This window comes from Balaenoptera physalus (assembly GCF_965194825.1).
Source record: "Balaenoptera physalus genome assembly, chromosome: 20".
NCBI lineage: Eukaryota > Metazoa > Chordata > Mammalia > Artiodactyla > Balaenopteridae > Balaenoptera > Balaenoptera physalus.
The window spans coordinates 7335879-7360267 of record NC_138901.1 but is presented as its reverse complement, the minus strand read 5'-3'; the positions used below and the strand labels follow the sequence as shown (position 1 = coordinate 7360267).

At 51.3% G+C, this 24389-nt stretch overlaps 1 protein-coding gene across 10 annotated transcripts in view; it reads right to left on the bottom strand.

Moving 5' to 3' along the window:
* TMEM94 (transmembrane protein 94) overlaps window positions 1–22012 on the bottom strand; it is a 34767-nt gene extending 12755 nt beyond the window's left edge. For 6 of the 10 annotated variants that reach the window (XM_082443224.1, XM_082443225.1, XM_082443222.1 and 3 more), the window contains exons 1-3: window positions 10911–11040; window positions 685–804; window positions 220–347 (exon numbers count right to left, since the gene is read on the bottom strand). In XM_082443224.1, coding sequence (XP_082299350.1) covers window positions 220–347; window positions 685–804; window positions 10911–10934 — 272 coding nt within the window. In that variant the 5' untranslated portion in view covers window positions 10935–11040. Of the gene's footprint in view, window positions 1–219; window positions 348–684; window positions 805–6475; window positions 6704–10910; window positions 11041–21568; window positions 21704–21903 lie in introns of those variants that run through there. The other 4 variants (XM_082443230.1, XM_082443229.1, XM_082443227.1 and 1 more) reach the window with 4 other exon arrangements.
* Between the last annotated feature and the right edge of the window lie 2377 nt (window positions 22013–24389).

The window sequence follows — 24389 nt, the reverse complement described above, 5'->3', positions numbered from 1 at the left end:
CCCCTCCCCAGTCCCTTCTGAAAAGAGTGTCTCCTTCTGGTTCTGACATCAGCCAGCCAAGGGACTGTGGATTCCTACACGACCCAGGCGCTGACTCTGGGGGCAGCTCCCCTCTCCCGGGGATGTCCCAGGCGGGTGTGGAGGCAGGAGGGGGACAAGCCCAGACCCTGCGCTGCGAGAGGTGGGAAGGAGCCCCTCCCAGGGCCTTGGGCCGCGTACCTGCCAGCCGGCTGGCCCCCGTAGCAGCCCAGCAGCAGCAGCGCGGCCAGGAGCATGAGCGAGGCGCCGGGCCAGTGGAAACAGGAGCAGCGGTTACTGTGGTGCAGGAAGCTGCTTCTGCACATCTCCTGAGGACGGAGGGGCAGGAGGCCAGGGAGTGAGAGGCCCGGGGGCCAAGGGAGGAGGAAGGAGCCAAGATTCTCTGTCCCGCTAGGATCTGGCCGCCTTCCTCCCCTGCCCACCCGATGGAGAGCCCGGGCGGCCACCTCTGTCTTCTCGCTTTGGTCTCGTCTGGGGTCAGGACATCACTCTGAAAGGAACCCTGGCCTCTTTCTGATTTTTAGTGATGCCTCAGTCGGGTCACACCGTCCAGGGTGACAGGGAGAGTCATGGCCCCGAGAATGGGCTTCCCAAGCTTTTCCACCGCCCCAACTAGGCTCTGGGCTCCCCATGAGGACATGTCACCTTCCATGTGAGACATTTCTTCCGTTCTTTTAGGTGTCCGTCCAGCACCGCCTCCAGCTGCTCCTTCAGGATGCTGAGGGCCTTCCGGGTGGACAGGCCCAGGGCCAAGGGAGCCTCGCCCTGGAGGGAAGCAGGAGGCACTCAGCATCTCTCGGGAGGCCCTCCCCTCCCACCTCCCCAGAACCTTCCTCCCTTCTCCCAAATTCTCACCCTCCCTCCCTCCACTAGCCCCGACCCCTCAGGGCGTGAGCATGTTCAGATCTCCACCAAATTAAAAGACGTTCAAGTACACAGTGCCCTGCTCCTCAAAGCCAAGTTTAAAACAAAACCAGAAGGCTTCCCTGGTGGCGCAGTGGTTAAGAATCCACCTGCCAATGCAGGGGACATGGGTTCGAGCTCTGGTCTGGGAAGATCCCACATGCCGCGGAGCAACCAGGCCCGTGAGCCACAGCTACTGAGCCTGCGCGTCTGGAGCCTGTGCTCCGCAACAAGAGAGGCCACGATAGTGAGAGGCCCGCGCACCGTGATGAGGAGTGGCCCCCGCTTGCCGCAACTGGAGAAAGCCCTCGCACAGAAACGAAGACCCAACACAGCCAAAAAATAAATAAAATAAATAAATAAATAAATAAATAAAATTTATTAAAAAAAAGAATCCACCTGCCAATGCAGGGGACACGGGTTCGAGCTCTGGTCTGGGAAGATCCCACATGCCACAGAGCAACTAAGCCCGTGCACCACAACTACTGAGCCCACGGGCCACAACTACTGAAGCCCATGTGCCACAACTACTGAAGCCTGTGCACCTAGAGCCCGTGCTCTGCAACAAGAGAAGCCACCCAATGAGAAGCCCATGCACCGCAATGAAGAGTAGCCCCTGCTCGCCGCAACTAGAGAAAATATGTATTGCTTAAGTGGGGAGAAGAGAACTAACCTGGAGATTCTGGCTTTACGTTGTTCCTAGTAAAAAAACATTAAGGAAAAAACCCCACCAATTTCTGTTACCACCATTTCATAAAAGGGAGGCTATTGTAACCCTACAACATTGGGAAGGACACAATCTCAGAAAAAAAGACAGCTGCTCCCAGGAAAGGACCTGCACTGACCGCACCACACTCTCATCTCACCGCAGGTGGGTGGAACGTGGCATGGACAGGGGTGGTTCCCAGCATATTGTCCTATGTGACCCCATGGCCTGACCTCTCCCATTGAGACCCCTTGTTCCTGGGCTTCTCTCCTGTTTTGTCCTGTCCATCTACCCCACAGTCCATCCTATGACATCTTCTCCACAACTTTATGTACGTTTCCAGGGCAACCTCAGCCACATGGATTCATCTGCCACCAATACACTTACAACTCCTAAATTTCACCTCTAGCCTGACCGCTACCCCGAATTCTGACCCATTCCCTAAACTGCCGCACAGCTGTTTCATAGGTACCTATGAGTTGATATGTCCAAACCCCCGAAATTGCCACCCGGCCCTCCCTGCCTGAGCCAGCACCCCTCCTGCAGTTACCATCACCCAGGCACCCCAGCCCCTCCCCGCAACCTCTGCCTCCCCCTCCCACCTCCCAGTCCCTACCTTTTCCAAACCAACCGCTGCATCCCAGCCAGTGAGCGCACGTCTGATGAACTGACCCTGTTTACCTTTAAAATCTAGCCCAGACTCCTGAGCGTGGTCTGGGATCTGCCAGCTTCTCCAGCCTCCTTTCCTGCCATTCCTGTCACATGCCGCGCTGCCCCAGCTCATGTGTCAGCACCTTTATGTATTTTCCTAGCCAAGAGCACACTCCCTGCCCCAGACGACTCTTACTTCTCCTTCGAGACTCAGCTCAAACACCACCCGCTCTGGGAAATCTTCCCAAAACCCAGGGCTGCACATACAGGGGGAGGTTTGTATTCCAAAGGCACCCCGGACAACCTCGCTCACAGGCGGCATCACGGAGGACTGTCATTATAGATTTGCCTGTCTGGCTCTCCCACCAGACTGCCAATGCCTGGAAAAGGGTACTAAATTCTTCCATCTCCACACCCCTCCACCAACCACTAAGACAGTGCCTATCACAGGGCAGCAGCTCAGTGCATACTTGCTGACTGACTGAATGAATGAATGAACGCCCATGTAGTTTCACCGGTCCCAATGACACCTTCGTCAGGGTTGTCAACCCAGGATCTGTAGCAGAAACACCTGGAGCTTTTACAAACGTGGCTGTCCAGGCCCCACCCAGACCTAGTGAATCAAAACTCCTGGAGGTGAGGCCCAGCCCAGGTTGGATCTGATGCACAGATCCCCAGTTGGGGGTCCTGGAAAAAGAAGGCCCCCAGGAAAGGCAGGGCCTGGGGGAGGAGTGTGTCTTTCTCAGGGGCCACCTGAAGAGCACCAATGTGGGCTTCCACCAGGGAAAGCTCCTGAGCAAGAGGCACAAAGCCCTGGACCTGGGGCACCAAGAAAGGGACTGGGCTTATCTACTGAGTCCTGGCCAAGGGTCACTGAGCCAGCGATGCCCTGGCTGCCTGGGCTCACACCCTACCCTCTTCTGCCCCGGCTTTGCCCACCAACATTCTGGATTTCCTCCTCCCTGCCGGTCTCCATGTCCACCCGCCCCCTTGGCAGGCTTGACCCTCGCCAGACTAGGAGTTGATGGACTGGGGGCCATATCCCCTGGCTGCAGACCTGGCATGGTAGGAGGCCCCTGAGTGGAGCCCCCATGCTGGCCTGTCGCCAGCTCCCTCGGCCTGAGGGATGAGGACGGGCTTCAGAGTGGGCCCGGCCCAAAGACCTCCCAGATCCCTTGCCTAAATCTCACCTAATCCCTGCTCTCCACGGTGGCTTTGGGGGATTACGAGGATGAGAGCTGCTGCTTCTCCGAGGGGATAACTGGTTATTTCAGCTCAGGAAGAAATGGCCCTCCGGGCAGGGAGCCGGCACCCCGCAAGGGTAAATACTGCACTCCAAAGCACCCACCTCCCTCCGGCAGGGATCCGGGGGCCTCCCTGAGAGGCTGTGGTCCAGGACAAAGGAGTGTCAGGCAAGGCCTGCACCTCTGCCTCCTTGGCTCCTGGCATGAGGGAAGAAAGCCTCCAGGGGCGGGAAGGAGAAAGAGAAAAGCAAAGGGGGACCAGAGGCTTTCTCATGTCCAAGGGAGGATGCCTGCCCCTTTCATCCCAAGAAGGCCCAAGAAGAATAGCGTTTGGGAGGCCCAGCCTCCCCTCCCCTTTCCCCTTCCTCCCTCAGGCTCAACCTGCCAAGCCCCCTCCCCGCCGTGGGACGTGCAGGTTCCCAGGGTGGACTTGCCTAGGCCAGGTCTCCAGAAATGATAAAGTGAGCAAACCTCCTGCGGGCAGGGAAGGGCTGGCCCGCAGAGGTGGAAAGGCTGCACGCCAAAGGGCGGGAGAAAGGAAGAGCTGACAAATCCCACGGGGCTGCACAATCACCCGGGAAGCTGCTCGGTCTGGAATGAGTGCCAGGCTCAGGAAGGCAGGGAAAGGCTAAGGGGAGCAGCCAGAGAGCCAGGGCGGCGGCCTTCCTCCAGCCAGGCCTTTAGACCTAGGACCCTCAGGAACTGCCCTCTGCTTGCCCCGTGGCTGCCCTGCATCTGCTGCCTCATTTCAGGCACCCCCAAACCCCCTGGGCAACCCCACCCAGCAACTGTTTCGCTCCTTCTCTTCCTCCAGGGTCTGAGAACCTGTCCCGTGCTCCTCTCCAGGTGTGGGAGGAGGGGCCAGAGGGTGGCAGATGCTCCCGGGGCAGGGCTGGCAGAGGCGGGAGGGGGCCTGCGGAGCTGAGGGCGTGCGTCTGCCCCCGCATGTTGTGTCTGGCTTGGAGCACCAACTCCAGGCTGGAGATTAAAGACAGCACAACAGAGGAAAAATAAGCCATTCTGTAATTATATGCCTCCTGAAGAAAGTGCCTGCCAGCACAGCGCCCCGGGGCCAGGACACAGCCCTCAAGGCCAGCCAACCCCACTTATCCAACTGCCGTGGCCGCCCACTGAGGCCTGAGGGCAACTCTTCACTCAGTCTCCGGCAGGAGGGTCCCGGGTATGGGTAAAATCACTGTTTCTCTCATTACCCCACGGCTTTTCCCCCATGCGGTATGAGAACTGAAGCTGAGGAAATTGGTGAAAGACATTCACGCTTTCCAAAGGAAATTCAGAAAGGGCTCATGCGTGAGCTGGCTAGGTGGCCTTTCTCAAAGCACAGAGTTAGGCTGGCACCCAGCGTGCCCGGGCACCCATGGCGGGGGTTGGGGGAGGTCTGTGCAAGGACGGAGATGGTGTGAGAAATAAGAACGCCTGTCATACACGTGCCATCTGAGGTCTGCTCTTCTTGCCTAGCAGGGCCAAGAAGGGTGAGGAAAATCTGCCCCGGACTTAAGTACCCAAAGGCAGGAAGCAATTCTTCCTACTTCCCAGATGCTCAGAAACTCCCACTCCCCACCCCCAGGCACCTCCAGGAAATTCCTGGGGGCAAGGAGCCATGGCTAAGCAAGGCCTCTACACCAGAGGGGAGGCGTGGCCCTGCTTCTCCCCTGACACTGAAGCTTTTCGGGTAGAAGCAACCCCATCCCACTGTTTTAAGTGCTCAGCCTCAACTGAACCCAACAGAGGAACTCGAGGCCATAGGAGGTGTAGGCTCAGGAGAGGCTGCCAGCACGTGCCCATCGCGCCCTGCTTCATCGTCAAAGGGGGACACGGGCAGGGCCTGGGGGCTGGAGGAGCAGCAGGTGGTGACAAAATTCTATCTGCTAAATCAGAACTGCAAGGAATCTGCTACCGAACAGAACCAGTTCCCCAGGGCCCAAAGCTAAGCATCTGGGTCCGTTTAATGAGGCTTTAAGAGCCAGCACGCCTGGGCTGTCCTGGGCCACCTCGGTCAGGTTTCTCAGGTGGCCCAGAACCAGAAGCCCCCAGCCCCCAGTCCCTGTCCTTTCGCGACTCCCCCGAGGTTCCCTCAGCACAGCAGCTGTTTTCCTTCCTATTCTACCTGTTTCGGGAGAAAGTGGAATCTAGGTCCCCTAGGCTCAAGTAGGCAGACTGTGAATTGGCCTTGGCCTTGGCCTTTGGCCTTGGCAACAGCAGATAACCACTAATTAGAGCCAGCTGGCCCCTTCGCCAGGTCCCCACGGTCACAGCCTCCTTGGATGGTGCAGGTGAGCAGGGACCCAAAGCTGGACTCCACAAGGTCTGAACTACTGAAGCAGAGATTCGGCCACTATCCACCAGGGTCTATTATAGGTGTCACCATAAATCTCTTCCAAGTTTGGCCAGACACAAATCGACTCTGTCTACAGACAAGCAGCTCAAAGCCTCAAGCAGAGGCACCTCTTCCTCTTCCTCACTCTTCCCGGCTCATGCTGACCCTGGCACTTTCACCTGTCTTCTTTCTCACCTCCTGCAGCTAAGACCTAGGAAGAAATCACCCCAGCCCCGGTGGCTCCTGTCTCAGTGACCCATGTGGTCCGGCGAGAAAAGCCTCCTTAATGGCCCCGAGGAGGGGCTGGCATCCAAGCCTTGTGCCTGGCGACCCGGGTCCCAGCACACCTTGACAGGATGCCCCACAGGGAAACTTGGGCTCCGGTCCTGCTCTGGGTGACTCAGGAGCCTGGCAGGCAGCTACACACACGGGCTTTCTGGCTCCCATCCCCAGCCTCCTTCCACGGTCCTCGCTACCTCGTAATCCAAGCTGCCTCCGGCCCAGCTTCCATCTTCAACCGTTAACCCAAAACCTCTGACACAAAGCGGGGAAGCAGGCGTGTGGAATGGGGGCGTCAAGCCCAGCTGGCATACTCACTTTGCTGCCTTTGCCCTGATGGGCCATCCATAGCTCTGCCCGTTTAAAGAGCATGGGGTAGAGCCTGAGCCACAGCGCGTCAGCCACAGAACTGCCGACACTGCCCTCGGAGAGGGAGAGAAGGAGACAGAGAAAGACAGAGAGGGAAAGAGTGAAGACAGGGAAGAGAGAAGAGAGCTGGAGCGCGTGTGAGCGAGGAGCGGGGCGGCAGCGGCAGCAGAGTGGAGCTTCAATCTGCTGATTAATTTAGACTATTTCCAGTCACGCTGCAGATTTAGGGAGGGAGGAGGAGGAGACCGGGCTGCCGGTGCAGGAGGAAAGGACTGAAGGAGGGAGAGGCTGCGGAGAGGGAGGGAGGAGGGAAGGGGTTGAGAGGAGAAAGTTGGTAGGGGCCCTGCCAGCTGTCCAAGGGCTGGGCCCATTCATCAGAGGAGGCACCGGAGGGTAAGCAGAGGGCGACGTGCCGCCCAGGGGTTAGGATGCGCCCACCACCCACCCCCACCGGAGGAGGAGCTGTGCAGGAAGTGGCTGCTGTCGGCCCGGAGCCCCGAGGGCACCCGCGGGCATCGAGAAGTACCTGTCCTCTCCCCCCGGACTCCCCTTCCCGGGCGAGGTGAGGAGCCCCACTTGGGGGAGCCCCCCAGATCCCTCTGAGACTCCAGCATGGAGCCACGCCAACAACAGCTCTCTCCACAGTCGGAGCTGCGGGAAGGAAGGGGGGGGGCTTATTAATAGCAGCACATCCTACGTGGAGGGGGAAGGACCGACAATTGAGAAAACTGGAGCAGTGACTTCTCGGAGGGCAGAGCAGGGGGCTGGGAAGTGAGCGAGCAGAGGAAGCCAGTGGAAGAGGGGAGAGCCAGCTGAGAGGAAGGGCTCTTCCAACACCTAGGACCCAACATCTTCCCACCAGGTGGCGGGGGGCTCCAAGAGCCGCTAATCAAGGCGAGTGCAGAGCTCAGCCAGCCGATACCGCCCAGCCGCATCCAGACACACCTGCCCAGGTGCTGCTGGGACCAGGACACTGCCTGCGGATGCCGGGCCTCATCCCAGGAAGAAAGAGGAGGCTGGTGACCTGGGCTCCCATCTCCTCCCGGGGCTTCAAGCAGAGCCTGGGCATCACTCTGTGACCCCGGGTTTGACATACAGGAAGCTGTCAGAACAGACCCCCTGGGTGATGTTGGGGCAGGAAACTTCTCTGGCTCCATCCAGGCCACCCTGAGGATGGGGCTGGAAAACCTCGAGGGAGAGGAAATGGCCTAACAGGTTCAATAACCGGAGCACAGGCTGGAGCCTGAGACCATTTCTCCAGGGCCCTGTTTCCTAGACGACACCATCTCATTGGCAGGGAAGGGAAGAGAGAGCCTCAGCCGAGTTCCAGCCGGCCTCTCCCCTCCTCCTTTTTCAGCACAGCTCCCTGTGGGCGCGCGCACGCACGCACGCACGCACGCACGCACGCACGCACACACGCACACACACACACACACACACACACACCCGCCAAACCCTGAGCTGAATGGGAACAGAAAAGGAGGGGCCCAGGCAGTCCAGAGGTTAAGGGCAGGAAGCCTCCCTGAGGCCAGGGAAGGAGGGGTCGGATTCCGAGACAGTCACTCTGAGGACGGCTGCCACCTGTGTAGTCGGGCTGCAGCCTCAGCAAACTGCCAAAGAGACTCCTGTCCCTTGCTCCCAGGTCACACTCCCCTTTAGCTTTCCACCAAGGCACTGCTCTGGGGGAACCACAACTACGCAAACACTCTCCCTCCTGTGCAACAGGGCCTAGAAGAACAGCTCACAGGGTCTAACCCAGGTATTCCGCAGCGCCCCCCAACACAGCCCTCTGGCGTCTGGCCCCCCTCTGACACTGCCCACTTCAGCAAGTGAACAGGGAAGCTCTGCATCTGGGGAGAAACCCAGACCATCACTGCCACGGCACATCCACCATGGGCTGGAGGACTGGAGACGGGAGAGGAGGGTCTGCAGGGGACACTGAGGACAGGCAGGTCACAAAGAGAAGGGGGGCAAGGTGCAAAGGATCAACCAGCAACAGCCAAACTGATCGTGGGCTGTAGCCAGGTGATGACAGGCCACCTTACCATCAACTCCCAGCGCGCCACCTCGCCCTCTCCTACGCCTCCAAGAAGGCTTCCACTGTTAGAGGCCCCAGGGATCCACTTTAGAAGCCCATATTTACACAACTCGCAAGGTACCTCAGGTAGAAACGCCATTAGATCTATTACTTAGCTGCTCGTCCTATTAATTCCTCAACTAGACAGTAAGCCTCTCCAAGCCAGAGGCCATCCCCCAGGGCCTAGAGTTCTACCACCCAAAGGAAGCATTCCATAAATATGGCTGACAATGGTGGTAATGGTGCTTTCTAGGTCAGGAAAGCATCTACCCAGAAAGAAAAAGAAGAGGATGAAGAAAAACCCTCCCCGACAAACGCCCCTGAGAGATATCCAGCCTGGGTTCACAAGTGTCCTTCCTCGGGCTTGAGAGAGAAGCCAGATGCTGGACCACAGAACTTTGTTTCCCCGATTCACTAGGAATGGGTGTTTCAGCCACAGGCTGGAACCAGAGGACAACACTGTCCTCTGTTTTCGGGACATTCAGCCCCACCCTAGGCAGGCCACCACATTGCACAACATCATAGCCTTTGGGGGGGCTGCTCCCTGGAACTGAGCAGTGCACAGCTCTTGCAACTGTACGCAGCAGCCCTGCACCCAGGCTAGGGGACGGGCAAGTGTAGCTTTCCCTGCGCACCAATCACTGCTAGGATGGACACCTGCAGAGCAGCCAGAGGCATCTGTGAACAGGAGGCTGAACACACCTGCTTCAAGTTCAGGTCCACAGGCCTGTTCCACGATCCAGAGGCACGTGAAATGTGGAGCTGAACACCTCGGCAGTCAGCCAGGCACCAGGTCTGTGTGGACCCTCAGCTCCTTCCCCAGACCTCCCAAGATCTCTTTGGCAGGAAGATCACTATCCATAAGTTCAAGTCAATAAGTATTTACTAAGCCCTTGCTACATGCCAGGCTCTGTGCTAGGAGCCAGGGACACTGAGATAAAGCGGGACAGACAGATGGTGCCAACACAGCGTAGCAAGTATGATGGTGGAGGTGCTGTGGATGTTGAAAGGAGGGACCCTGGAGGGATGAGGAGGACATATCTGGAGAAGGTCATGCCTAAACCGGGTCTTTGTTTTTTTTTTAATTTGGCTGTGCTGGGTCTTAGTTGCGGCATGTGGGATCTAGTTCCCTGACCAGGGATCGAACCTGGGTCCCCTGCATGGGGAGCGTGGAGTCTTAGCCACTGGAGCACCAGGGAAGTCCCTAAACTGGGTCTTGAAGAAAGAAAAGTAGGAGTTTGGCAGGAAAAAGGGTGGGGGGGGGGATTTTTGGGTAACAGCCTAAACGTGGAGTGTGTGCCCAAACTCTGAAGCGTTCAGAATTACCAGTGGTAAAGGCCGAGGCAGGGGAGGTGAGGGATGCTGGGCCGACGGGCAGAGGCGGGATTATGGAGGGCTCTGGACCCCACGCTAAAGGTTTCGGCAGGTGGTGTGATGCCTTTTAAGCAGGGGCAACAAAAGGTCAGCTCTGCGTTTTGGATAGCCTTCCCTGCCCGCCGAGTGGAGGCAAGGGGTCAGAGACAGAGGGACCTGTTGGGAAGGTGTGACAGAAGGCCAGGCAAGGTGGGGACTTCCCTGGCGGTCCAGCGGTTCAGATTCTGCGCTTCCACTGTAAGGGGCACAGGTTCGATCCCTCGTTGGGGAACTACGATCCCACATGCTGTGCAGCGCAGCCAAAAAAAAAAAAAAAAAAGAAGGCCAGGCAAGGACCTAGGGGAAGGACATCCCCTAGGGCAGTCCTCGTCCCAGGAGAGGGATGCTCTGTTGGATGACAAATCTAACTCCACGTAAAGATGGTATGCCTGGAGGCTGGGGTGCCTGCGTCAGGCTGGGGGAGGACGCCTGGACCCCCGGGCTGCTTACCCCCAGCTGATTCAGCAGCTGTGTCTGGAGTCTGACTCGGGGAGCTCTTCTCTAACCACAGAGAGGGTGCCCAACTGAGTACACAACCCAGCTCAGCAGGTTGGGGCAGAGCCCAGCAAAGGGCAAACAAGCGAAATTACACACCCCTGGGCAAGGAGTGGAAGACTGGCTCAGAGCCAACCCCAATCAGAAACCGGCTCCCATGCGGCCGTGTTAACTGGTCCACCCTTTGTCCTTGAGTCCCAGCTCCCTGAGCCTGTGTGTTTCAGCCAAGCAATAGCACCGTCCAGGGATCAGATCACATACCCCAAGCCTCAGAGCTGCGCCCCCTCCCTCACTTTTGGTGTAAAGCCTCCACATGAGGACCTCCTAGGCAAACACAGGCAGGGAGAGTCCAACAGAGACACACAGACAATCCCCGTTAGGGAACCGATCATGGCCTACCGCATGCTTCTCCTTCAGGTCCATGGGCCCAGGGTACTGCAGGCATGCCCAGAGGAAGGTGGTCACCCCCGAAAGGAAGGCTCCTCCCCAACATGTACGAACCCCAGTGACTCTGTCACAGTCACAGCATCTGGGGAAAAAAAAGAAAGAGGTCCTGTAAGGCCGGGTTGCTGGAAGGGGCAGCTACTGTGAAACACAACAGTACCATCTAAACAGTCGAGCAGGACGTGGAGAAGATGGTGCTGATGACCTCCAGGGCCCCGGCCTGTCCTGGCAGCAGTCAGCTTTACAAATTCCACTCTCTGCGGCCAGGAGGGAGAGGGCTACAGCAGGGATGCCGGAGGGCTGCAAGCTTTCCCTCTTTTACCCTAATTTTTGGAGGCACGTATGTTTTGTTCCACGTGTACTCTTTGACTTGCTGACTTCCAGAAAGCAGGAAAAGCCATGGCTCATCAGCTCTTTATTTATTTATTTATTTTGGCCACATGTGGGATCTTAGTTCCCCGACCAGGGATCGAACCCGTGCCCCCTGCAGTGGAAGCGCGGAGTCCTAACCACTGGACTGCCAGGGAAGTCCCATACCTTCACTTTTAAAGAGGTGATGAGGGACTTCCCTGGCCATCCAGTGGTTAAGACTCCGTGCTTCCACTGCAGGGGGCACGGGTTCAATCCCTAGTCAGGGAACTAAAATCCCACAAGCTGGGCACGGCGTGGCCAAATTTAAAAAAAAAAAAAAAAGTCAAGGTAAATTGGAATCTAGATACAACTTGAATAATCAAGCAAATGGTGGGAAGAGCAGCAGAGATGATCAAAGTAGAGACGTGCTCACTCCACCGCCACCAGGAGCACAGCTGGGAAACACACACCACACATGCCAACACGTACATGCCCACAGTCAGCGGGCCTCTCGAGCGGCCGGCCAACAAGGAGTGCTCAACAGGGACCTGGACGGGTGTCTACGAGGATGGGGGATCCAAGGCGACAACAATCTAGAAAATGAAGATGAGCCTAACCTCTCCACCCACCACTCCCTCCCCACATAACCCCGACTGTCACCCATCCATCCTGGCGGCCAACACATCTTAAATGATTTCAGATGAGTGTTTGGGTGAAGAGTGCCACTGAGTAATCTGGTTCGGTGCCGGGTGACTACTTGAGGAGAAAGAACTAACCTGCTGACTGGGGCAGTTCTTTTGGGGGCCTGCAGCAAAACCTACGTTAAGAGGAGCTGGTCAGAAGCCCAGGAGAACTGATCCATAAAAGAGCTGTCTAGAAACAATTAAAAAAAAAAAAAGCTGTGTCCAGAGGACCCCAGGCAGGAGGCCCAGGCTCTGGAGGCACTAAATCCGACCCACGATCCCGTCCAATTCCTCGCAAGACGTCACAGCCCTGCACTGCCAGGTCTGTCCCTACCTCTGCTTTTCCAACCAGGGCCCTCAAAGCTGAGCTAGCCCCGGAGGGTCAGAGACAGACAGTGACGCTGGGAGCAGCACCGCAGTGCAGCGACATTTGGTTTTTGGCAGCCGACTGAAATGGGATCCTGAGAGGCTGAGTGCACTTCTGCCTAAGGCCGCTCTGACTCAGGCACCCTGGCCCTGTTTACAAGTACAGCTCAAGGTCCCCATGACATCCCATGCCAGCAGGGGCTGGATGAGGCAGTCACCACACAGGGAAAGGCACCAGGAGCCAGATGGGGATTACGCTTAACTCCTTCTGCCAACACTACAGGAGTGAAATAACTCTGCGGCTGGATGGAACCACAGCAGTTCCAAAAGGGCAGCCAGGAGCACGACATTTTTCTAAGAGTCTCTGTTTTCCCATCACTCCATACATGGGATTCTGGGAGAGAGTTGTCTTTAGCTGTCTGATCTGAAACCAGCAGCTGTATCCTTAAAGGGCCAGGTCCACTCCCCGCCCATTGTGAAAAAAAGCACAGGCTTCAAAGCCAGACACTCGTGGGTTCAAATCCTGGCTCCATCATGTATCAAGTGCCAAACGACCTTGGCAAATCACTTGTCTCTCTGAGCCTCGGTGTCCTTGTTCATTGAATGGAAGTGATGATACCTATTTCACAGCTATGCAACAGGAATTATGTAAAATACTATATGCAGAGGGCCTAATACAGTATTTGGTACATGGTAGGTCTTAATAGTCGCCATTACTATCATCTACTATCATCAGCAAACAAGTAATATGAAGAAAGAGTCACCGAAGTCAAGAATGAGAACTCAAAAGTAAGGAGAAAAAAAAGAAATAAAAGGCATAAAGATTGTAAAGAGGGAATTCCCTGGCGGGGCAGTGGTTAGGACTTGGTGCTTTCACTGCCAGAGCCTGGGTTCAATCCCTGGTCGGCAACTAATATCCTGCAAGCTGCGGGCATGGCCAAAAAAAAAAAAGATTGTAGAGAAATAAGTAAAACTGTCTTTATTTGCAGAAGACTCAATCATACGTGTAGAAAATCCTAAGGAATCTACAAATAAGATATTAGAACAAATAAGTGTGCAAGGTTGCATGATACAAGGTCAAAATACAAAATGCAAATATAAATTTCTATATGCTATAATGAAATATAGGAAAGTAAAAATGTGTAAATATCACTTACAGTACCAAAAAAAAGAAATACTTAGGGATGACTTTAACGAAAATACACATAAGTCCTATACACTGCTGAGAGAAATTAAAGAAGACCTAAACAAAGAGAGAGCTATACCATGTTCATGGAATGGAAGACTTAATGTTAACATTAATGTTTTAATATTTAAATTAAATAATATTCATATTCATACATTTCTATTTATCAGTATTAATATTAATAGGCACCCATCAGAATGACTAAAATGAAAACGACCGGTAGTACCTAGTGTTGGTGAGGATATGAACTGATAAATTGCTGGTGGGAATATAACATGGTATAACCATTTAGGAAACCATTTTGGCTGTTTCTGATAAAGTACAGGTGACTCTTTAACAAGGCGGGGGTTAGAGACACGGACCCCTGACACCACCCTCCCACCCCCCAAGCACAGTGGAAAATCCACATATAACTTTACAGTCAGCCCTCCAAATCTACAGTTCTGCATTTGCGGATTCAACCAACCATGGATCGTGTAGCATTCTGGTACATATTTAGTGAAAGAAATCCACATATAAGTGGACTCATGCAGTTCAAGGTTCAACTATATACACTTATTATATGACCCAGTAATGGAAACATATGTCCTCAAAGAGAATTACATACAAATGTCCATGGCAATTTTATTCAAAATAGCCCCAAACTGGAAATAATCCAAATGTCCACTCAGGTGAATGGATGAACACACTGTGGTAAATCCATACAATGGAATTCTACCCAGCAACAAAACAGAATAAAGTACTGATATACACAACAATATGGCTGAATCTCAAAAACATTTGATGAGTGAAAGAAGCCACACACAGGGCTTCCCTGGTGGCGCAGTAGTTGAGAATCCACCTTCCAATGCAGGGGACACGGGTTCGAGCCCTGGTCCGGGAAGATCCCACATGCCACGGAGCAACTAAGCCCGTGTGTCACAACTACTGAGCCTGTGCTCTAGAGCCCGCAAGCCACAACTACTGAGCCCGCATGCCACAACTGCTGAAGCCTGTGCACCTAGACCCCATGCTCCGCAACAAGAGAAGCCACCACAATGAGAAGCCCGCACACTGCAACGAAGAGTAGCCCCCGCTCACCACAACGAGAGAAAGCACATGCGCAGCAACGAAGACCCAACACAGCCAAAAAAAAAGCCACACACAAAAGACTGCCTACTGTATGATTCAATTAGTATAAAATTCAGAACAGGCAAAACTAATCAATAGTGGCAGCAAGCAGATCAGGGGTTGCCTGGGGGCAGGGGGAGGGAATGACTGCAAAGGGCACAGGGATCTTTTGTTTAATATCTTGACTGTGGGTGGTGGCTACAGGGGTATATACATTTGTCAAAATTCTTTGAACTATATACTTAAATAGGTGCATATCATTGTATGGAAATAGAGTTGCCTCCATAGAGCTGATTTTCCAAAAGTACAGTGGAATCTGAGCTCAACTAACCTCTAAAATGCCTAGCACATGCAAGATTTGGCAGATTTATAAAAGCGATAATGAAGCAAACATTTATCCAGCACCTGTAGTGTGTTACAATAGCAGATACTTAGTAAGTATAAGGAATGGTCCTGTTTTCAAAGAAGTATAAGATGCGGTCCCTTCCCTAGAGGGATTTATAATATAGTGGTTTGGGCTGTTATGAAAAAAGATAACAATTCAAGTTGGCATTGACATACTAAATGAGAATTGCAAACAGGTGCTTAGGAGTAAGAAGAGGAAGGGCTACCCAAGCAAGAGCCACAAGTCCCAATCAAGGCACCAGGGAAGAAATGCAGTAGCCTTTATTTTTTTTTTAATTGGGGTATAATTTACAATGTTGTGCTAGTTTCAGGTGTACAGCAAACTGAATCTGTTATTCATATACATATATCCACTCTTTTTTAGCTTCTTTTCCCATACAGGCCATTAGAGTATTGAGTAGTGTTCCCTGTGCTATAGAGTAGGTCTTTATTAGTTATCTATTTTATATACAGCAGTGTGTATGTGTCAACCCAATCTCCCAATTTATCCCTCCCCCCGGGAGCCTTTTTGAAAGATAGTGATCTGACCTGTTTGGTTAGAGCAGAAGGCCTGAGTAGGTCAGACTGAAGAAATAAATGAAGAAATAAATGACCACATAGGACAGGGAATCAGGGGCCTTTGAAACAAAGACACCCTGAGGAGTCACTGAAGGTTTCTGAGTAGGTCCCAGGATTTTAAAAGGGTAGAGAATGGATCAGAGGAGAAAGGGAAAGAAATTACAGGCAGAAGAGTTAGAAGAAAATTACAATAACCCTGGTTTGCCATGACGGGTATCTAGACAAAGGCAGAAATGAGAACGAAGGGGTCTATGCTTCCTGCTGCCAAGCTCAGAACCAACATCAAAAACAACTAGTGTGGGGCGCAGTGGTTAAGACTCCACCCTCCCAATGCAGGGGGTCTGGTTCGATCCCTGGTCAGGGAACTAGATCCCACATGCATGCTGCAACTAAGAGTTTGCAAGCTGCAACTAAGAGTTTGCAAGCCACAACTAAGGAGCCCGCCTGCTGCAACTAAGACCCGGTGCAGCCAAATAAATAAATATTTTTTTAAAAAAGAAAACAACAAAAAAAGAATGGGTGCCCAAGGTTCAGGTTGAAGGTGAGCTGAGGAGTTGGCTGTCCTTATCTCTTCCAACACAATCTTCATTAGCTCTGCTGGCACTCTAGGCACGCCCAACACACCAAAAACACAATTTGGTGGACTACTCAGCTGAAACTGCGCTGATGGATGCATGGATACTCAGTGGGAGGGAGGTTTTTAATCACAAGTCTCGGGGTTCTACCCTTGGTGGCATCCTAGTCAATATCTTTATCAATAACTTGGGTGAGGCAACAGATGGTATGCTAATCAAATTCTTGGATAGCACAAACCTGGAAAGGAGATCAAAGTCAAGCTCCAGGAAGATCTCAACAGGCAGAAATGATGGGCCAAATCTAATAGATTCAATTTAACTGTAAGAGATTCGATATTAACGCCTGCACTTAGGTTCGTAAACTACTACAAGTGGCTTAGTTAAATGCATTTTCAAAATAAACGGCATGGTCGCCCAGAGTTCACTCACATTTAGGCTGCATGAACAGGTATGCCAAGTCCCCCAAAAGACAGGGGTAAGTCTGATTCCTGTACATTTCAGAGCACACCTGAAATATTTTGTTCATTTGTGCATCACACACTTTAAGAAGGACACTGACTAAAGTGGAAGGCTTCCAGAAAACAGCAGCCAGGTTGGAGAAACTATCACATGAGAATTAATGGAAGGGACAGAAGATGCTTGGCCAGGATACCAAAAACACATCAGGTTAGAGCAGAGACAGAAGGGCATGATGGCTGCCAGGGGAAAGAAGGGCCAGGCTAACTCTGGGAGGCTCCAAAAATAGGGACTAGATTAGGGGGAGGAAGCTATATGGAGGCCGACTGGGACTTAATATGAGCAGTATCTTTTTTTTCTTTTTTTTTTGGCTGCGTGGCTTGTGGGATCTCAGTCCCCATCAGGGATTGAACCTGTGCCATGGCAGTGAAAGCCTGGAATCCTAACCACTAGGCCACCAGGGAACTCCCAAGCAATATCTTTTATACATATTAGAACTGTATAAAAAAAATGGAAGAGGCCACCCTGAGAGGCAATGAGCTCCCCATCACTAGAGGGATCCAAGCAGAGGCGGGGAATTATGGAGCTAATAAATACATCAGGTAGCAAATAAGAAAGAGATGGCTTTTTATGGTCTCTTCTAACTCCGAGAGACTATGAAATCAAGAAATCCAGTAGCATCTACCCATGAAAAGATGCTCAACTCTACCCACAATAAGAGACATTCAAATTAGACTACCCCAGGGGAACAAAGCTGGAATATTTTCACCACTGGACGTCAAGGTTTTATAAAGCTACAGTAATCGATGCAGTGTGGTATTGGCCTGGTAATAGAGTCTAGAAATAGACCCAGACATATGTGGTCAATTGATTTTCGAAAAAAGGTATAAAGGCAATTCAGTGGAGTAAAAGGCTCTTCAACAAATTGCGCTGGAACAATTGAATATTCAGATGCAAAAAAAAAAAAACCTTGTGAATATAGTTTGCACCATATACAAGAGTTAACTAAAAATGGATCATAGACCTAAATGGAAAAGTGAAACTATAAGATTTCTAGAAGAAATAATGGGAGAAAATCTTTGTAACTGTGGGTTGGATTTCTTAGAATCAATACCAAGAGCATAACCTACAAAAGAAGATATTAATAAACTGGAACTGAGTGGCTGAGGATAGGAGTGGGAGGGAGAATTTTCACTGTATATACTTTTGTGCCTTTTGATTTTCAAACCATATAAATGTACCAAATGTATCTTTAAAGAATCAGCAACCTCTCACTCCTGGGGATATATACCCACAAGAAGTGACAACAGGGACCCAAACAGATATCTGTACACTCATGGTCACAGCAGCACTATTCACAATAGCAAAGGTGGAAGCAACCTAAGTGTCCATCAACAGATGAATGGATAAACAAAATGTGGCCTATACATACAATGGAATATTATTCAGCCTTCAAAAGGAAGACATTTCTGACACAGGCTAACACCTGGATGAACTGTGAAGACCTTACACTAAGTGAAATAAGCCAGTCACAAAAGGACAAATATTGTGTGATTCCTCTTATTTGAGGGTCCTAGAGTAGTCAAATTCCTAGAGACAGAAAGTAGAATGGTGGTTGCCGGGGACCAGAGGAGGGGGGAATGGGAAATTAAGTGTTTAATGGGGACATAGTTTCAGTTGGGGAAAATAAAAAAGTTCTGGAGATGGATGGTGGTGATGGCTGTGTAACACTGTGAATGTACTTAATGCCACATAACTGGTTAAAATGGTAAGTTTTGTATTATGTATATTTTACCACAATAAAAAGAAATCAGCAACTTCTGGGAATTCCCTGGCTGTCCAGTGGTTAGGACTTGGCGCTTTCACTGCTGAGGCCAAGGTTCGATCCCTGGTTGGGGAACTAAGATCCCAAAAGCCACGCGGTGTGGCCAAAAAAAAAAAAAAAAAAAAAATCAGCAACTTCTGATTTTGCAATTGGTTCTGGCTTACATTACAAGGAATATTCCCCCACTGCATTCCATGTCAACTTTAGGGATGTTTATGCTCTTTTTTTTTTTTTTCAAATATTTATTTATTTATTTATTTTGGCTGCTCCTGGTCTTAGTTGGGGCATGCGAACTTCTTAGTTGAGGCATGCATGCAGGATCTAGTTCCCCGACTAGGGATTGAACCCAGGACCCCTGCATTGGGATCGTGGAGTCCTACCCACTGGACCACCAGGGAAGTCCCTATGCTCTTTTCAATACACCTTTAAGTCTCTCTCCAGTATATATCTTTTTTGCAGGTGTTTCCCAATATTTTTCTCTTCACCTTCCTACTAAGGAAGACTGCTATCAGGAATCTCTTTTTCAAGATGATCCTGAAATTAAGAAAACTGGGTTCCTATTATTACACTATTTCCAGTTTCCCAAAAGGTCACTGTGAGCCCTGAAAGGGTCCCCTTCCCTTGGGCACCCCTCATTCCCCATCACTCTAGGCCTTTGGATGCAGGCATCAGGCCGGGTCTAAATCTGGTCCTTAACCTACTTGCCACACCATGTGATCCTGTTTACTACTGGCTCGGCAACCACAGGCAAAGCTTATTATTACACGAACCCCTGGTCACTAAACCACACATTTCTGGCTGGCCGGTCCCTTCGGAAGAAAAACATTCCTTCTGCAGCCGCCAGCTTAGCCTTTAGTTCACCTGTGTACTGTAAACAAATCTGGGCCTGCTCAGAAACCAGAGTTCAAACAATATTTTTAAAGGAGCCTATCTTTTAGGTCAAGAAAGACGCTCTCGTGAAACCAACGCTGATCCAATAACCAGATAAAAAAGATTAGCACACGTTGACTGGCAGAGAAGTGCCAACCACGACTGGGAACCTTCTCACTTAAACACCAGGAATGGATTTGAGAAAGGCTATTCTCAGAGCTCAAACTCGACTCAGGTGAGGTTAAGTCAAGCCTTGGGTGTAGGTCACATTTACAATAGCGCTCCTCCCTCGCCCCATAGAAATTGTTTCCCAAGCTCAACACCAGGGAAGCAGCAGTGGAAGGAACCGAAGGATAGCGACTTTCATTTCTCATGAGTTCTGCAGGAGTTAAGCTTTCCGAAAGGCTGATTTTCAGCCCTTGGAGCTGGCACTCCCTAGCAACTTCTCAAAATAGAAATGTGAAGGGCTTTCTGTTTTCTTCCATCTCACCACCCAGCCCTGGCTCTCCCGGACTAATCTTCTGATGTCGGGTCACCACAAACAAGGGGTGGGAGTGGGGGTTAGGGTAGGGGTTCAAGGGCAGTTAACTCTCAATTCTTTGGTGGCTGGTTATCCAAGGGGATGGTCTGTACTCCACCTCCCTGGCCAATGCACTTCTCCATGGTCTCCACCAGTTTCCCTGTTTGTCGTTCTGACAAAAACCAGAGAGCAAGGAAGTTACAGCTGACATGGCAGTTGAAATAAGCCTTGCAGAGTACATACAGTATGTGGATTTTATGTGAACATCTACCCCCAGTTCCAGTTCCAGTTAATGACAGTCTACGTTCTGATGTCTTCTGATCTTTACAGTTATTTTTTTTAAACTCCATGGATCATTTTTATTTGACTTTTTAGAAAATGAACCTTACTCGTGCCATTAAAAAAAAAAATTAAAACTACCTCGTTGGATTACTAAGATCAGCTCTTCTTTTACCAAGATCACCATAAAGACATACCACCATGGTATTTCTTCTTTCTTCAGTGCTTCTTAACCTTTTTCTGCCTCTGCACTATTCTTAAACACAATCACACTCTCATTCATAACACCTCTAATGACACTACAGTGGTTCCCCCAAACAGAGGAAGGGCTACCTTGTCCTGACTCTGCCCCTCCCTGCCTTTCCTGAGAACCACTAATTTACACCCACAAATAGAGACCACAATAAATATTAATACAAGAAATCAGCCAGTGAACTACCTGCCGGTTACTTAAAATTAATAAATGCAAAAATATATTGAGAACCTAGTAAGTCCTAGACTCCATCCAAGGGATCCTTATATATAGACCACCTCATTTAATGCTCACAACCGCCCTGCAAAGGCTGAGAGAAGTTAGGGAACTTGGTTTTCTCAGATCACACCTAGAAAACAACCGGCTCTAGTGGATAAAGGACTCAAGAATCTGGACTTCAGAGTTCCAGCCCTGGGACCTTGATGACCCTGGCCCTGGCCCTTTGCCTCTCCCAACAGTTAGTCTCCACGTCTGTAAAATAAAACGTTAAAATTCCCTCCTGACTTCCATCTTCTAAGAGTACCCAGGCTTAACTGAACTGTGTCACTACAGCTGAGGTGAGGGTCTTGGATGAAGCATGAGAAAACTATCATCGTCCCCAGTACACAAAACCACACACAAGATGGAAAAGGGATTGGATACAGAGCTCCCTCCTTTTTCTCCCCAAGAGCCACACACACAAAAAAAGAGGGTGGGATGTAGCAGCACGTGACCAAATCAATGAACACGCCAAAGTGCAGCCCGTGGTCACACACCAATGAAAGAGCAGGGTTTCCCTCGTAACTGGCACCGGGCAGGGGCTCACACAGCAGCACACGAGGGACTTTAAGAACTGACTTCAGCGGTGAGCAGCAGAGGAACGAGAGCACAGCAGAGAGATCAGTTTATAGGGTAGGAAGTAATGTTCCTCTGGTTGCTTCTAAGGAGTCTTTAAACAACTTTCTGGAAAGGCGGAAAGGGGCGGGGGCTGGTGGGGGTGGGGGCAGGCAGGGCATACTCCAAACTGCAACGTCGCTGCTCAGGGTTGAAAAGCCCCTCCGGCTCCATCCACCTGGACACAGGGGACGTGGTCAGCACGAGGGCCCGGACGGCAGCTGAGAGCGCGCGCAAGGGAGGCAACCGTCTGAACTGGGGCTGGGATGGGGACTCCCAGAGACCTATAAATAAACTGAATACCAGCGCTGGAAGCCTTCTGGGCCGGGGCCCAGGCACCGCAATCCTGGGGCAGGGAGTCTTTGTTGGCGGGAGGCTTCGATTTCTGACGCGGGACCCCCAGAGGGCCAAGCCAGGGCCGAGGGCAAGTGTGAGCACCTGGGGGAAGGAAATGGCCAAGAGCTGGAGGCAAGAGCCAGTCCCTTGACTCCTCCACCTAAGGGATTCCCCCGAGACCATTACCTGGGTGCAGACCCCAGACTCGCCTCCCCTCGCCCAAGAATCCCGAGGACGCGGAAGGCCGAGCCCCACGCCCCTTTGCTCCCCTTGCTTCGGGCCACGGGCCTTCTCGTACTTACCGGGGCCCGGGGACCAGTCTTCCTCGCCCGCGTCCTCTCCCCTCCCTGCCCCCTCCTCACTTCGCGTCCCCTCCTCCAGGGGCCGCAGCCATGTCCGTTACTGGCAACTCCAAGGGGGTTTGCCTCCTTTCTCGGACAACGGAGTCGCCGGCTCGCTAGCTAAAGTCCTGGGCGTCGATTGGTCGCAATCCGAGACGGGCGGGGATTCTTGGCTTCTTATTGGCTGAGGGGAGCACTAGGCTGTAGCCACAACCTCCCCTCCGGGAGCCTGGCGGAATTAAGTGCCAAGTGATGCCGGCGGGAGAGCGCGCAACCACTGTCCATCCTTGAACGTCATGCCGTAGCGTTTTCTGATCCAGAGGTCCTGACCAGAGGCGAGGGCACGGCTTTCACCTAGGTTAGTTTTCCTATGGAATTATCCTAAAAATATCAACGGGCCGTCCCGCCCCCCGCCTTTCTTTTTAAAATAAGCCCTTTGCAGAGCGCCTGTGTCTCCAAAGCTCCCTCCTTGTTGCTGGGAACAAATGCCTCGAGACACCTCGCTCAGAGACCTTGGAGGGAGTCCCTCTGGGACCAATACTGCTTCCAAACCAAAGCTGGAGAATCTAAGGCAATACTGCAGTTTTTCTCCTCCAAGCTCGGCTGAACTCTAAAGGGAAAAACAAGTTAAAAAAAATTTTTTTCTAGATAATTAAAGAAGTCGCCTGGGAGACCTCTCTTGGGAAAACAAAGCAAGCCTGTGTCAGTATTTACTTCTGTTTTCCCAGAGATCTAAGTCTGGAGAGTTGGTTTTTTGTTTTTTAGTCTGTTTATAAAACTGGAAGAAGGTCATGGCTGGTCCTGGGAAGTAAGAGCCCCTTCTCCCTGTTAATGAATTTGATTATGTAATTAAATCTCTCTTTCTTTTCAGCTGGACAAGAAGGTGCCATTTCAGTGCCTAATCTTGTATGTTTGAACTGTTTTAGCTGTTGTCTAAAACTGATAGAATCATGTCCCTTTCCTGCATACAAAAATCTTCTGCTGTTTATCTTCGCCAATAGAAAAAGTCCAAATCTCTCTGCCTGACGTTCAAAGCCCCTCATAAATCGACTCAGACATACATTTCCAGGCTTAACTCCCCACAAGCCAAACTACTCCTGCAGCCACACAGATTCACTAAATGCCTCTGGGACCCTCCCACCTCTGCTTCTTTGCCCAAGAGTTTCCCGGTGCTTTGTAGGTTTCTTCCTACCAATAAAATCAACGTTCAAATCCACACCCATCCTAAAGGTCTACCCTAAACACTACCTGCCCAAAAGCCTTCCCTGACTTTTAGTCATTGAAACTCTGTAGCACTGAGCTTTTCTTTGTGTCTCCACTGCTGCCTTTACAAAAGTATGCTTTGCACAGAATTATTTTTGTAAGACTTCAAGCAACCTGAAGGCAGCTGGCTTATCCTGGCAGTCCACACAGCACCTTATTTGGAGGCTGGTACCCAGCAAATGTTTGCTGAACTGAACTAGTCAATTGCCTCTATCTAATGTCTTTTCACTTCATCCCAGAAGGCTTATATGGCTGCATTTGGAAGGTTATTAGCAGGTGTAACATAGTCATCCTGCCCTGCTCCACTTTGTACCCCAGTCGCCTCTGGCCATACTTGTTTCTCTGTTCCATTGGGTTTTATGAATATCACTCAACAAATTTGAACTGAGTGCCTACCAGTTTCAGGGGCTGTGCCACAGTCCTTCACTGTGCATTGACCATCCCCTCTGCCAATCCCCCCAGCTATAAAACTTTGCCTGAGATGGGACTTCCCTGGCGTTCCAGTGGTTAAGACTCCTTGCTTCTACTGCAGGGGGCACAGGTTCCATCCCTGGTTAGGGAACTAGGATCCAGCATGCTGCGCAGCATGACCTAAAAAATAAAAATTAAAAAAAAAAAAAAAAAACTTTGCCTAAGAAGTAAATCAAGTCACTCGATCCAAAACATACTGATACACCCACTCTAGATTCACCCTGGCTAGACTTTTTGTGGCTCTGAGGTCTCTATGGCCATGTCTTCTTGGTTGTCTAGTAACCCCAGGCAGCTGTACCAATCCTTCTTCACTTTTCTGGAGCTTTCCCTATCTCTCCCTACCAAAATGACCTTGATGGGAAGACCAAGGCCTTCCAGTGGAGATGTCTCATCCGCTTCATCTACTCCTATTCCCCTTTCAACATTCCTCCAGGGAAGAGATACTCCTCTTCCTTTCCCCATCTGTATCCTCAATCCCTTGCCTCACCCCAGCCTATTTCCCATCTCTAGGCTTAGCTTATGCTGTTTGCGGTACCTGAAATGCCCTTTTCCTTTCTTTCGAACTCCCGATCAGCCTTTAAGGTCAGAATGGCTTGTCCCTGCTCTGTAGATAACTGTATCATTTCACTTACCACATTGTTTTATATCTTTGACAGCAAAATAATATTAATAATACATTAGTATCCAAGGTCTCTTTCTCTCCTCCTGGATTC